Raw genomic sequence first — 16,230 nt, forward strand, 5'->3', positions numbered from 1 at the left:
GAGGGATAGACAGAGAACAGCCCCCACCCTATCGCTCTGCTCTGCACCCAGCATCTTTAGCAAGCAAAGACACACACACAACCAAGAGAGCCTTTCTCTGCATCTCTCTCAGCTTCTCTCTCTCTCTCTCACACACACACACACACACACACACACACACACACACACACACACACACACACACAAACACACACACACACACACACACACACACACACACACACACACACACACACACACACACACACACACACACACACACACACACACACACACACACACAGTGGAACGGTATCAGAGCTGGAGCTACCTATCCCTCCCTCCCCTCTCCTGTTTCTCTCTCTCTCTCTCTCTCTCTCTCTCTCTCTCTCTCTCTCTCTCTCTCTCTCTCTCTCTCTCTCTCTCTCTCTCTCTCTCTCTCTCTCTCTCTCTCTCTCTCTCTCACTCACTCACTCACTCACTCACTCACTCACTCACTCACTCACTCACTCACACTCTCTCTCTCTCTCTCTCTCTCTCTCTCTCTCTCTCACACACACACACACACAGTGGAACGGTTTTAGAGCTGGAGCTACCCATCTCTCTCTCTCTCTGCCTCTCTAGCGACAAAAGGAGAAGAAGACGCATGTTCTTGGAAATACACATGAAAAACCTGCTGTGATCTTAGTCTCACACTGTCATGCTGGACTACTGCTCTAAAGCATGTGGGTTCCATGTATGAGGGGAATACCTGCTGCAGGTCCATATAGTGTGTGAAGGGACTCACTCCCACTGGTAAGTTTCTATCTATCTCTCTCTCTCCTGTGTGTGTATATGAAGCAAGTGTGTTTGGTTGGGGTGGTAGCGGGTTGGTTTTCAGTGTGACAATGCGGTAGTCCTTGAGCTGAACCTGTGTCTGTGTGGAGGGAGTTAGCAGCCAAGAAGGCAGAAGGCACAGCCTGCAGTTATGTGGGAGGCTTGGTCGGGGGGGGGGAATTTAGGAAATGAAAGGCTGAGGAGTCCAACACAGGCTTTTGTCACTGATGCTTAAGGAAACGTTTGGATGAATATGTGGGCTGTTATTGGCATCAAGGTGTATTTTGAAAGCGGTGAGAGAGATTTGTGGTTTTCAGGCTGGAGCGGAATGAAGGCGGTGTTATCTCGGCAGCATCGCTCTACAGGTACATCTGAGAAAAATATAAAAACTGAAGTATACTCGCCTCTGTGTGTCTGTCAGGGATAGAACAGAAAAGAAGACAAGTCAGGGAATCTGCCATCAGTAGATGAGACCAGAACTCAACGAGGTAAACCAGTAAAAAGCCCGGGGTAAAGAGACCCCTTTCCATTTTCACTGATGGATCATAACACATAAGTACTGTATGCATTTACAGTTGGACACTATTTGACTGTGTGTGCCAAGAGGACGAACATAGAGGTTCTCAAAGAGGATTTATTTAGGATTTGTCCGCGTCTTTAAGGAATCCAGGTGAGACAGAGCTGGAGTGCTGGGCTGTGGAGAACTCTCCTCTAACCACAGGAAAAATACATTCCCACCACTGCCTGCCTAATTTACCAGAACAGCACCCCCCCTCCGTCTCTCCATCTCTCTCTCACTCTCTTTCACCTCACCTCATCTCCCTCGTTCTTTCTCGCCATCTCCCATCACCCGGCTGCATTTAGGGCTTGTTCATAATTAAACAACGTCACACTGAGGCATTTTTAGTGAGCAGCAGACCTCATTCAGCACAGTCACAATGTTAGCCACTAAATCGGGGTCAGAAAGATGACTGCATCATTCTGTTTTCAAGAACTAGCCTAATTATGCATCAAATTGTTTATTTCTATGCAAAGAATGCACCAATATCATGCTGAATAGCCTGGCTACGAACAGATTTAAAGAGGCAGTCGTCATATAGTCCTCTTCTATGGTCGTCCTGCTTTCCCAAGGTTCTCTATGCAGACTGGTGGGGACTGGAGTGATGAATCCACAAGAGAAAACAGTACTGGTGCTTTAGACAAAAAAGTGAAAGTGTACACGTTGAATCTGTGATGTCACTCTGCAGACATCACTAAAGCAAAGCACACTGACTGGTTGTACAGAAACAAAGTTTGAGAGGAATAGATCGCTACAAGATTCTGTACCTCACACTCAACACCATTCCATGCATTAACAATGGCTGTAATGTAGTGTCAAAAGGCACTATTTACTATATCAAAAAAAAAAATAATTCAGCAGGCTAATTAATATCAGTAATGTGAAATAGCATTACAATCAAACATGAATTATTTATGATAAGCAGACGGTTTCTGTTTGTCACTAAAATCTTGACTTAAGATTTACAAGCCAACCTCAAACTCCTGTGTATAACATACTGTACCTTAGACAGATTTAGCTCAATTTTGTATTTTTTTCGGGTAAAAACTTCCTTCCAATCCTATCCTCGCTCAATAAAGAGTCAAATGAAAACCACGCAACACAACTTACCTACCCTGCAAAATCCCCACTACGAGAATATCAGTGTACCGTAGCACATGGATTCAAGGGATGAACAAAGATTGATTTGATACACTGGGAAAACGCATTCCCAGCAGATATAGTACGACTCAGATTCTGAAACACTGTTTTTTCAAAGTAAATCCCATGCATTTTACAGTCAGAGCAGCAGAACTAGTCCTACCTGAGCCTGTGGAAAAGGGAATGTTGACAGCTAACACCCTATGCTTTACCAGTTAATGTATTACATTAGGTATTTATGCAATGAGCTGTGATAGTGATAGATTAATCCATGGTGAAAAATGTGTGTTGCGAGTTCACTGTACCCTGCAAAACTCATTTTATATGGTGCATACATACAAATAACATTGTAAATCAACAGGCAGGTCATGTTTACATGAATACCATACCTGTGTGTGTGTGTGTGTGTGTGTGTGTGTGTGTGTGTGTGTGTGTGTGTGTGTGTGTGTGTGTGTGTGTGTGTGTGTGTGTGTGTGTGTGTGCGTGCGCACGCGTGCATGCGTGCGCACGCGTGCATGCGTGCGTGCGTCTGTGTGTGTGTATGACAGTAGACCATATGAGAGAGGGTAGGTAGGAGGAGGGGATTGGTAGGAAGCCTGGGGGAGTTGACAGCTTAACATCGATCCCTAATTAATTGTTAAATTGCTGTTTATTTGCAGGCGGCGTTGAACAGATGCAAGGGGGATGTCATTATGCATGGGTACCACACAGTGGGTTGGCCTAATGAATGTAGCCATACAGCTAATGCTAATGACAGGCACGGTGCTAGCATAGCTAATGCAGGCTTTCATGGTGGGCTGCTCAGGCAGCAATGACAAAATGTAGCAGACTGTCATATTGTAGCAGGTAGCGCTATAGGGTGATATTGTAGCCGGTAGCACTATAGGGAACACGAGGGAGCAGGTCACGTTGAAAGGACAGATTTTGCTTGGATAGATTTAATGATAAATCAATAAAAAGAGGTGGTGGGGGGGGGGGGGGGGCGGCAATAGAAGAGAGGGGCACTTACATCACTCCATTTTCCTCACCCCACCTCCCCTCCTCTGATCCCTTCACCTTCCCTCCTCCGATCACTTCACTTCCCCTCCTCCGATCCCCTCACCTCCCCTCCTCCCACCATCTCTCCTCTTCTCCCACCCACTCACCTCTCCTCCTCACCTCTCCTCCCCTACCCCACTCCCCCCCCCCCCCCCCCCCCCCCTCATCTCACCTCCCACCCCCTCACCTCACCTCCTACCCCATCGCCTCACCTCACCTCCCATTCCCTCACCTCAACTCCCACCCCCTCACCGCCCCTCCCCTCCAAACTACAAGACTGATACTAAACATTAGAAAAGTCAACAACTCTACTGATGGGTCACAAAGTGGTGGCACATTTAATGCTTTTCGAGAGAAAGTGGAGGATGTGACTGAATTGGACATCTGGCACCGATTAAAAGACTGTGTTAAGAGATGTGTTGCTATACTGGGCTACTGTAAAGGCACAAATAAAACACCACTTAGGCCCCAGCAGCTTTTAAATGGCCACTGTTTCCATCCTCCATTTTCTATATCACACTGCCTCTTGTACATACCTGTTTTTAAGTACACATGCTTTGTTTTGTCTGTCTACTCTACCCCAACTGGTGCACTTTAACCCAATTCTATGTCACATTTCTTTGAGAAGTAACATGACATGTATCAGAGGCAGTGCACATTCATTCATCAACATTCTAATTTTCACATTAACGTTAAAGAGATGGAGTTAGCAACAGAGCAAATTTTCATTCCGTAGTCTAAAAAGCTATTACCGTACCAAGATTCATTAGGCTCAACAACATCAAGACCAGTAAGATTTGTCACAATACCATGGTATATTAATGTGGCAGAATGTCAGGGTGTCACTTCCCCTTGGCGCGGTGGCGCGCTGCACATCACATCATTTCCCCTGTATACTGTAGCTGCAGCATGCTCGTCACTCGCTGCCTGACTAGCTGGTGAATAAAACATGGTGGATTGGAACCACTTTATGACATGTCTACTACATTAGGAGGTGGAGGGAAGGAACACACTGCAGTCTGTTTCACTGTATGAAAAAGGACACTAATATGTTAAGTACGCTACCGTTCAAAAGTTTGGGGTCACTTAGAAATGTCCTTGTTTTTGAAAGAAAAGCAATTTTTTTGTCCATTAAAATAACATCAAATTGATCAATAATACAGTGTAGAGATTGTTAATGTTGTAAATGACTATTGTAGCTGGAAACAATAGATTTTTTATGGAATATCTACATAGGCATACAGAGGCCCATTATCAGCAACCATCACTCCTGTTTTCCAATGGCACATTGTGTTAGCTAATCCAAGTTTATAATTTTCAAAGGCTAATTGATTATTAGAAAACCCTTTCGCAATTATGTTAGCACAGCTGAAAACTGTTGTGCTGATTAAATAAGCAATAAAACTGGCCTTCTTTAGACTAGTTGAGTATCTGGAGCATCAGCATTTTTGGGTTCGATTACAGGCTTAAAATGGCCAGAAACAAAGAACCTTCTGAAACTCGTCAGCCTATTCTTGTTCTGAGAAATGAAGGCTATTCCATGTGAGACATTGCCAGGAAACTGAAGATCTTGTACAAAACCCTGTGTACTACTCCTTTCAAAGAGCAACGCAAACTGGCCCTAACCAGAATAGAAAGAGGAGTGGGAGGACCCGGAGCACAACTGAGCAAGAGGACAAATACATTGGAGTGTCTAGTTTGAGAAACAAACGCCTCACAAGTCCTCAACTGGCAGCTTCATTAAATAGTACCCGCAAAACACCTGTCTCAACATCAACAGTGAAGAGGGGACTCCGGGATGCTGGCCTTATAGGCAGAGGTCCTCTGTCCAGTGTCTGTGTTCTTATGCCCATCTTAATCTTTTATTTTTATTGGCCAGTCTGAGATATGGATTTTTCTTTGCAACTGTATGAGATTTTCAGTTTCTTGGCAATTTCTTGCATGGAATAGCCTTCATTTCTCCAAACAAGAATAGACTGACGAGTTTCAGAAGAAACTTCTATGTGCCTTGACATTTTGAGCCTGTAATCGAACCCACAATTGCTGATGCTCCTGATACTCAACTAGTCTAAAGAAGGCCAATTTTAATGCTACTTTAATCAGCACAATAATTTTCAACTGTGCTAACATAATTGCGAAAGGGTTTTCTAATAATCAATTAGCCTTTGAAAATGATAAACATTTACATTTACATTTAAGTCATTTAGCAGACGCTCTTATCCAGAGCGACTTACAAATTGGTGCATTCACCTTAAGATATCCAGTGGAACAGCCACTTTACAATAGTGCATCTAAACTTGGATTAGCGACAATAGTCATTTACAACATTAACAATGTCTACACTGCATTTCTGATTAATTTGATGTTATTTTAATGGACGAAAAACAAGGACATTTCTAAGTGCCCCCAAACTTTTGAACGGTAGTGTATATCAACCCCCTTTCTGCCATACACCCCTAATCCATTTGGAGAATGTCAATATTCAGCACTTAAAAGTGGTAAAATATAGGTGAGTGCAATAATTTTTTGTGAAGTAGACAGCTTTCATATGGCTATACTGATTTCCCAGATATTCTTTGTTAGCATGCTAGTGACATGGTGCATTGTTATCTTAATTCCCTATTTATAGAAGTAACAAACACAACTCAATTTTCGTAGTCTTTGATCGGATTTCTGTAAATGTGTTGTATTTTTTGTGGTGTTTTAAAGAGTACTGCCTTTGAACTGTAACTAACTGTAGCATTTGGGACTTGGGAATGCAATGCACTCTCTACTAAGTGGCAGGCGGCTGAGTCGGGCCGTGTGTGGACTGATCCCTCTGTTTCCTCAGCCCAAATGAGTCCACAGAGGTCAACACCCCTTGACTTAATCGCACAATCAATTGTTTCCTCTTACCACAACCTCTTGGCCTCTAAGACCACAACTTCTACTTGAGAGAGAGGGGGAGGGGGGGGGGGGGGGGGGGGGGGAGAGATGTTAAATTATGCATTAAATAAGGGGTGCTCTGCTGATACAGCTGCAGCATATCAAACAAAAACACAAGTGGAAAATACATCCCTATGGGAGCTAAATAAGATAAATAACTAGAAAGTATATTATAGAGTTCATCATCACCCATGTTAAACACAACTAGAAAATATATCATAGTGCATGGCGTTATCACCCATGTTAAACACAACTAGAAAATATATCATAGTGCATGGCGTTCTCACCCATGTTAAACACAACTAGAAAATATATCATAGTGCATGTGTAACGGATGTGAAATGGCTAGCTAGTTAGCGGTGGTGCGCGCTAATAGCGTTTCAATCGGTTACGTCACTCGCTTTGAGACCTTGAAGTAGTGGTTCCCCTTGCAGAGGGGCTTTTGTGGAGCGATGGGTAACGATGCTTCGTGGGAGACTGTTGTTGATGTGTGCAGAGGGTCCCTGGTTCGTGCCCGGGTATGGGCGAGGGGACGGACGTAAAGTTATACTGTTACACATGGCGTTATCACCCATGTTAAACACAACTAGACAATACGTTATAAAAGTGGATGGCACATCACCCGTGTTAAACACAACTAGACAATACGTTATAAAAGTGGATGGCACATCACCCGTGTTAAACACAACTAGACAATACGTTATAAAAGTGGATGGCACATCACCCGTGTTAAACACAACTAGACAATACGTTATAAAAGTGGATGGCACATCACCCGTGTTAAACACAACTAGACAATACGTTATAAAAGTGGATGGCACATCACCCGTGTTAAACACAACTAGACAATACGTTATAAAAGTGGATGGCACATCACCCGTGTTAAACACAACTAGACAATACGTTATACAAGTGGATGGCACATCACCCGTGTTAAACACAAGTAGACAATACGTTATACAAGTGCATGGCGTTATCACCCAGGTTAAACACAAGCAAGGAGTGTTAGCTACCCGTCGGAGATGAGCCTTTCTATTGAAATGGCATCACAAAGCAACAGCAGCAGCTTTCCAATGCATCTTCACCTCATCTCAACTATTCTTCCCGCAACTAAAGATACTTTATTAACATAATGTTGAAAGAACATTTACCACCACTCAAACGTCCATTTGATCTAATTATGAGCGGAAGGCATGTGAGTGAAGTAACAACAGGCTCTTAGCATTAAGTAATAAAAAGGGAAATTAGCGTGTGCTTCGTGGAAGCAAACAGGAGAGCATCACTCATCCAGTTTAGAATTCAGTACTTGCTCTCCTTATTAGCATGGGGGTTCTTTTCTTTTAAGTATATTTTTCCGATCTACTGTGAAAAACATATTTACATAATATGGTTACACACACTCTACCACCTGGGCCATGAAGAGGAATCTCTTGCCAATAAAACCATTCCCTTGTATGAAACCATGAAATAAAGGAGTCTGAAAATGATCGTTGCAAATGATAGCTAGCATTACCACACTTAAGTATTTATTTCAACACTTGACATAAATAGGTTAGAAATGAAACACCAAATGTGTGTGGATATTACACGTGCTGAATAATATCAGGCACAGAGCAGCTTGGACAGAATTTGAACACGGGTCCTACACAGATGGCTGAGGACAAGAACATTAGGCACAAAAAAAAGAAATGACCAGCAAAAATATTTTTGCCTCTTGATTTCACCTGTGTGTGTTGACTGACTGCCATAAACAAGCTAATATATGCACGGTGCTCTGTCATAGGGAGTCTTCATCAGCAGCCCTGCTCTTATAGCCTTACAGACAGCTTCATCTACTATCACACACGGAGCCGTGGCTTCTGCACTCAAGGTCACAAATTAATCAAAGCATCAATATGTGCAGTCGACATGAGCAAACCCCGGCACAGACCTGTCACCTGTAGGAACCACTTTGATTCAACTCCTCATAAATAATGCAGGAGAGGATGAAGAGACAGAAGAAGACCTGTAGCAAGCTTCAGAGATATTTTGGGAGAATCTGAAATGCCTTGAGGTCATATACTCCAGTTGAAGTGATCGTGGGTAGTTGTGTGTGAGTGCGACAGTTGCTGCGTGCATGTGAATACACAGTTCACAACGGCAGAGTTAGGATGGATGACGAAATGTAGCTAATTAGGGTGTATGGTAAAACTGGGATAGGCTCTGGTTCACAATGTTTTAGCAGTTCAAATTGTTCTTGATGCAAAGTTTTTGGGAAATGTTTTGAGGGGATTTGTATTACTGCTGTGAGCAAGATATAAATCGCTGTTTAAAATTTCAGATCCTCTGGCAGATCTCTTGCCCTGCAGGGATATTAAGTGACTCCAAAGTGCTATTGTGTGCATCCAAAATAGCACCTTATTTCCTATATTATACTACTTTTGACTAGGGCCCATAAGGCTCTGGTCAAAAGTAGTGCACAATATAGGACAAAGGGTGCCATTTGGGACACACATTTATTAGCCACCAACCTATATAAGGTCAAGTCAATCATAACTCATAATTTTGATGGCGAAGTGAAAGCAATAAAATCAAACAAGCGTAGAATATATGTCTCAATATTCCTAAATGTCAATATATGCCTCAGTCTCCCAATAATGCCATGTAGTACTGAATGTATTTTTTCTGATATTTTTCTCCCCAGATGGAAATTGAAACGACGAGTGACTGTGATTGAGGATAATAATGATGGAAGACAGAGTGATCCATCCCCAGCCCAAGCCAGAGCGTTCCTCCTCAACCCTCCCTGTTCTTCACCGACAGACTTCCTGAAGGATACATTGACCTTCACACATCCAACTTGCCTGACAACCTGGCACAGTGTAAATTGAAGAAAGGTTGCTCCTTTCCTCTCTGCCAAGGACTAGACAACGACTACAAAAAGGCCAAAGCTTTAGGGACCAGGCATCAGCAGAAATCCGTTCTGTCTCACTGCGGTAACAAATGAGCCTTTATTTGTGAAGTTAACAGTGCTAACAGCTGACTCCATAAGGACCAATTTCTAGTTCAAGGTAATAGGGGGCCAAGATGAAGAAGGCTGTGTTCTTGGCTTGTTTGTTAGTGGAGCTAGCTCTGACAGCCTTTGTTCTGGCCTCGGAGGGCGGCGCTGCTCATTGTCCTGCATTGTGCCGGTGTGAGATACGACCCTGGTTCTCTCCAAGCTCTATTTATACCGAGGCTCCCACGGTGGACTGTAATGACTTAGGCCTATCGACAATGCCAGAGAGACTGCCCTCAGACACACAGGTGCTATTGTTACAGACCAACAATATCATCAGTGTTGAAAAACCTTTGGATTACCTCGCTAATATCACAGAGATAGATTTATCCCAGAATAACATATCGTCTATGAGCGATGTCCATCTGGGTCCTCTTCCTCAGCTGCTGTCACTGCACATGGAGGAGAACTGGATTCATGCCCTGTCAGACAACTGTCTCCCATCCCTGCCCAACCTCCAGGAGTTTTACATCAACCACAACCTGATCTCATCCATCAGTCCTGGTGCCTTTAGAGGGCTAGGGAGGCTCCTGCGGCTCCATCTCAACTCCAACCACCTCAGGGGCATCAACAGGGTGTGGTTTCAGCCTCTGCCCCGCCTGGAGATCCTGATGATTGGGGAGAACCCCATTGTTCAATTGTCAGACATGAACTTCAAGCCCCTGGTCAACCTACGCAGCTTGGTTCTGGCCAGGATGAATCTTTCCGAAATCCCAGATGACACTCTGGTCGGCCTCGACAACCTGGAGAGTGTTTCGTTTTTTGACAACCTGTTTGACAGAGTGCCACAGGCCGCTCTGAAGAAAGCCAAGAGCCTGAAGTTTCTGGATCTCAACAAGAACCCCATCGAGAGGATTCAGAGAGGGGACTTTGTGGACATGATCCACCTCAAAGAGTTGGGCATCAACAGCATGCCTGCGCTGGTGTCCATCGACAGCTTCGCCCTCAACAATCTCCCTGAGCTGACCAAGATCGAGGCCACCAACAACCCCAAGCTCTCCTACATCCACCCCAATGCCTTCCACAAGTTGCCGAGACTCGAAACACTGATGCTGAACAGCAATGCCCTCAGCGCCTTGCACCACAGCACTGTGGACTCCCTGCCCAACCTGCGTGAGGTTAGCATGCACAGCAACCCCATCCGCTGCAACTGCGTCATCCGCTGGATCAACATGAACCAGACCGGCGTGCGCTTCATGGAGCCAGATTCCCTCTTCTGCGTGGAGCCGCCGGAGTACCAGGGCCAGCACGTCCGCAAGGTCCACTTCAGGGAGATGACCGAGATTTGCCTCCCGCTCATCTCGCCCGGGAGCCTCCCAGATCGTGTCACCGTTGGGAAAAGGAGCTCGGTGACGCTTCACTGCCGGGCATTCGGGGAGCCGGAGCCAGAGATATACTGGGTCACCCCCTCCGGGGACAGAGTCCTGCCCAACAGTGTGTCTGATAAGTACTACATGCATCCAGAGGGGACCTTTGACATCTATGACACTACCATGCTTGAGGCAGGGCTGTACACCTGTGTTGCTCACAATCTTGTTGGTGCAGACCTCAAGTCTGTGTTGTTGGTGGTAGATGGATACTTTCCACATCCTTCTGATAATGGCAATGCTTTACATGTGGACGTTAGATCAGTGCAGCCCGACTCTGTTTTGGTGTCTTGGGATAATACTCATGGTGGTCTTATATCCAATATAAAGTGGTTCACAATGGCGAATGCTAAGCATCCCTCCATGGCATACACTGCTAGAGTACCAACCGATGTGAAGGTGTATCGTCTCACCCACCTGAACCCCTCCACCCAGTACCGGGTGTGTGTGGAAGTCACGAGCATGCAGCTCGGACACAACAGGGACTGTGTCAATGTCACCACAAAGGGACTGGCTCACACCGTGGAGAGCAGTGAGAAGTGGGACACAGTGGTGATGGCTGCATGTGCTGTGCTTTTCATCGTGGTTGCTGTGACTTGCTCCATCATATACACATCTCTGCAAAGCCAACACTTTTACAGGAAGTTGATGGTGGACCAAACTGAGTCAATGCTGGGTCCTAGCACCCGCCCTGGCTCCGCCTCTTCTCTCACAGAACTCTGTGTGGCTGGAGTCAAGGTGAAGGTGACCGTAATAGACTTGCCAGACAACTCAATGTAATGAAAGAAACGGCCTTGGAGCAGGAAAATTTATGTTCTGGATTTTAAACAAGGTGAAAGAGTGTTGGACATGTGTGACTCATGTGCCCTCTTTTCATGACAATGACAGAGCATTGGGTTCTGGAACTCCTGGAACCTGGAACACATGATGGAACCATAAACCAGCGCCCTCACGCATAAATACGTAACCAGCTAATCCCAGACCCACAGACTCTTTTATACAACAAAATTGTCATTGCAGCAAAATGGTGCATAGACAGGTATCTAGATTGCGATATACGTGGCTACTGATCGGTCATTCATGCAGTGCAACTGCAAAAAAGCACAGCACAAAGACTGTCATCTCTCTCGGTTATTGACTTGTGCTTTATAACACCATGTCTTTGTGGTCCACAATGAGGAATATTTTCTGTGCTGTTTAAATAACACTCAAGGGCCATAAGTAAGAAATACCACTCGTATACAGTTTATAATGTGCAAAACTTGTTAGACTAGTAGACAATAACAGTGTATATGTAAACAATTTTATGATCAAATATTTTTTTTTCATTAAAAACAGTACATTGTATTTTAATCGAAATGTAATGCTTTCTCTTACTTACTTGAAATTGTAATTGCGAAAGACCCAACTTCAAGGATAACTTGCTTATAACAATCTGAATACGATATTAGGATGCTCTGAAAGGAACAATCTAAGCTTCCTTTATCAATAACATTCAGCTATCCATGAAATGCAAAATGTTATAATTCATAAATATGAATCCCATAAATCTTTTCATATCACTGTCTAAATCACGCAAAAGGAAAACAGTGTGATGTGGACAAACACAATTACTGGGACTGCCCTTGAAGGCGGACATTTTAACATTGTTACTAAAATGCAATCTCAGGCAGGACGACGTGTTTTGGCAATGACTGGGGAGTAAGAGAGAGCGTGTGTGTGTATATAACTTACACACTGTACTTTATATGTGTGTGTGTGTGTGTGTGTGCGGCATCAGAGAAACCCAATGACTTTGAATTGCAATATATTCTCTTTCATTTAAAACCCAATATGGATTCCTAACATAAACCTCAGAGAGGTGATGAATCGGCGTCACATGCGGACTGATGGGGGCATTTATCAGAGGGACTCCGCCATATATCAACTGAGTTTCAACACCTTTGACAGGGCTTTTAGAGTGGAGCCATTTGTCACCGCCACGGGAGCTAAAATATGACCCATTAGAGCGCAGGTAGTGCATAGGTCAGCGAGAACACATGGAGGCTGCTTGCACAGGAGCGCGGTGCGGTGCGCCCCTTCCCTCCGTGACACTGGCGAGACACTGATGCCATTACAGGAACAGCTCAGCAACTCTTGGGCTCGTTTGTTAAGCACTTCACATTATCGCCACCCTCCAAGAGGGGAAGGAGACAAATGGAGCGCAAAACGAGGACAAAGTGTCTACTACGGCTAGAAGTCAGTATGAACAGGGACAGGATAGACAAGGTGCAGGTTTGACACATTGAAGGTGGAACAACAGTACTGCTGTAGGTATTAGAGATGTGTGTATGTTTTTATTTGACTGCACAGTGAGATAATTGCACAACAAGATAACAACAAGATAAGAATGCTCATTAAGGGAACTTGAGTCTTTAGTATATTCCCTGGTTCATTAGGGTAGCTTACTTGAAAGGAGAGCTCTCAGAGAAGAACTGACAGGACCTCCACTGAGGTTTCATCACACATTTTTTACTCCTCCGTTCGCCTAGTTTGAACTCCAGATAACCCCACATGAGAGCAAATGATATGTCAACGTGCAAACCACTCAGAGAAAAGGAAATAATATCTCGTAAAATGTTCACACATGCAAAAAAGCTATTTTCCAATAAAGGCCCGATGGCAATATGCCCTTCTGTTGTTATTGTTTGTGCACCACCTGGGGGCACGCAATATGGTGAGAAAAACAGGAAAGAAACTGTTACATATGTTTAGTATTGCTCACATAAACTCCCACCGTGCCATATTACAAGGAATTGTAACTGTTAAAATTCCTTGCCGTAATAGCACTGAGAAACTGTTCCTAACAATAAACAAGTTCAACCCCTTTGGATATCAGTGTTTTCTGCGCACCAGTGTCAATCAACAGGGGTTAAAAATGTAGGTGCCATATCATTCAGTGAATTAAGTTAATATTGGAACGAGGGGATGTGTTAAATCACCCAATCCCTCACCAGTAACAGTAGAAACACTGGTGGGCGGCCCTCTTGTGTAGATATGATTAACCCACTGATCATTCTCTCAGGGAAATACACCCTGTATGACAAATAGACAGCAGATGATATACTGTAATTGCATTATGATAGCCATGGGGAGATCTGGGAAAATTAGCAGGCAAAGTAATAAATTGTCGTTTTTAATATCATCTTCCAGCCAGGACAGAACAGTATTTGGTTGATTGCACATCTGTAATTAGGATATTATCATTGAAGGCGACAAATTCTTTGCATAGGGAATTCAGAGCTTTACGCAGTGATTTATGTGAAAATATGGGATACAGGTGTGTATAGCCTTGAATGGAAAATGTATAATCCTTGAATATTTACCCAACAACTAAAGAAATACAAACAAGTCATCAGAGGAAGTAGAATATTAGTTCAATACATCGGTTAAATTAGCACGTGTAGATACTCTCAATTTGAAACCTGTGCTGTGGTGCAAATCAAATGAACAGGTTAGTCACAGAGAGTGACGGAGGACAGGGTTTTTGTGCAGTCTTCTGCTGTTGTTTATTTTCATTTTTGGAAAACATCTGAATAGCCTAATGACCTCTAGTTGAAATAAACAAATATCTCTCATAATGTTTCCACTTCTAAAAGGCCCAATTCCTCTGAAACTTGTTTGGCCAGATAATGGCCTAATCTGTGGAGATTTTTCTTCAAAAGGTTGTGTGAAATCATCCCATTTTGAAATATTGCCCCATTATCCTGTTGTATTTGGGACAGACCTCCTGCTCGTTGCTTGGAGTAGCCTACGACATAAAATAGAAATGTTCACATTTCTCAAGCTTTCCTCAAACTGCACCCTGGGGCTTCAAGTAATTATTTCCCCACTCAGTGGTCCATTAAGATAAAACAACACTGGTGACTTTGTGTGATCTTGTATTGGGGCTTTGTGTGATTGTATCATTATCTAAACTCTGAAACAGGGATACTTAATCTTTGCTGATAAACTGGATATGATTATGAACAACTGAAAACATTGGTTCTTTTATACTTTTGATTTGTTTTTGAATGTTTGAATGGGAGTTGAAGACTGCTCTCTCTTACTCCCTTTTATACCCATTCTTTTACAAAATCATATTGGATGAAACAGAAATAAAACATTCAACAAAGGAGAACACACAGATGACAACCAATCAGTGAGTGTTTTGTTTTCTGGGGAGTTGCAGCTCACCAAAGGAAGCAGGAAATAGAAATACTCTCACAGAGCTGCAGTAGTACTAGAATTACCAAAGCCTTTTGTAATAAAACAACGGAGGAGGAAAGGTTTTTTTATGAGTCAATACACACTTTAAAAGCAGGAAGCAGGCAAGCTCTCCAAAGCCTTCGTCACTGCTGTACAGACCCACACTGTGGGCAGAGTGATGGAAGTCAGCAAGCAGCTACATCTGAAGCTCCTCCACTAATTAATTTATACTTAGCAAAAACAATTACTGAGTTACAGTTCATATAAGAAAATCAGTCAATTAAAATACACAAAATTCATTAGGCCCTAATCTATGAATTTTACATTTCTGGGCAAGGGAGCAGCCCACTGAGGAGTCAGGCCCAGCCAATCAGAATGAGTTTTCCCCCACAAAAGGGCTTTATTACAGACAGAAATACTGCTCAGCACCCCCACCATCCCCCTCAGACGATCTCACAGGTGAAGAAGCCAGATGTGGAGGTCCTGGGCTGGCGTGGTTACACGTGGTCTGCGGTTGTGAGGCCGGTTGGACATACTGCCAAATTCTCTAAAACAACGTTGAAGGCGGCTTACGGTAGAGAAATTAACATTCAATTCACCGGCAACAGCTCTGGTGGACATTCCTGTAATCAGCATGCCAATTGCACGCTCCCTCAAAACTTGAGACGTCTGTGGCATTGTGTCGTGTGACAAAATTGCACATTTTAGAGTGGCCTTTTATTGTCTCCAGTGCAAGGTGCACCTGTGTAATGATCATGCTGTTTAATCAGCTTCTTGATATGCCACACCTGTCAGGTGGATGGATTATATTGGCAAGGGATGTAAACACATTTGTGCACAGAATTTGAGATAAATAAGCTTTTTGTGCGTATGGAACATTTCGGTGATCTTTTTTTACAGCTCATGAAACATTGGACCAACACTTTATACATGTTGCGTTTATATTTTTGTTTCGTATACATACCGGTAGTACCATATTCATCATCAAACATGATTACACCCTCTCTTCAATGTAAAATATCACTTCCTACAATAACACTACCGGCCAAAGGTTTTAGAACTCCTACTCATTCAATGGTTTTTCTTTGTTTTTACTATTTTCTACATTGTAGAATAATCAAAACTATGAAATAACACACATG

General features: G+C 43.5%; 1 protein-coding gene and 1 pseudogene across 2 annotated transcripts; one reads left to right on the forward strand and one right to left on the reverse strand.

The window, feature by feature from the left end:
• The window catches only part of LOC129862956 (mitochondrial inner membrane protease subunit 2-like), a 194,465-nt pseudogene that overhangs the window by 19,164 nt on the left and 159,071 nt on the right, over nt 1–16,230 (reverse strand).
• Nucleotides 503–12,214, forward strand: LOC129862134 (leucine-rich repeat neuronal protein 3-like). Of its 2 annotated transcripts, none has more exons than XM_055933505.1 (2): nt 503–774; nt 9,141–12,214. In XM_055933505.1, exon 2 carries the CDS (start codon nt 9,524–9,526, stop codon nt 11,639–11,641), a length of 2,118 nt encoding a protein of 705 aa, XP_055789480.1. In that variant the 5' UTR covers nt 503–774; nt 9,141–9,523; the 3' UTR covers nt 11,642–12,214. The 2 variants fall into 2 exon arrangements, with proteins under 2 accessions (XP_055789480.1, XP_055789482.1); XM_055933507.1 differs by lacking the exon at nt 503–774 and adding an exon at nt 869–1,160.

The sequence above is a fragment of the Salvelinus fontinalis genome, chromosome 9 (assembly GCF_029448725.1).
Source record: "Salvelinus fontinalis isolate EN_2023a chromosome 9, ASM2944872v1, whole genome shotgun sequence".
Classification (NCBI taxonomy): domain Eukaryota; kingdom Metazoa; phylum Chordata; class Actinopteri; order Salmoniformes; family Salmonidae; genus Salvelinus; species Salvelinus fontinalis.

Excerpts from the sequence above, each read along its gene's own strand:
- LOC129862134 (XM_055933505.1), top strand. The coding sequence starts at position 9,524 with ATGAAGAAGGCTGTGTTCTTGGCTTGTTTGTTAGTGGAGCTAGCTCTG.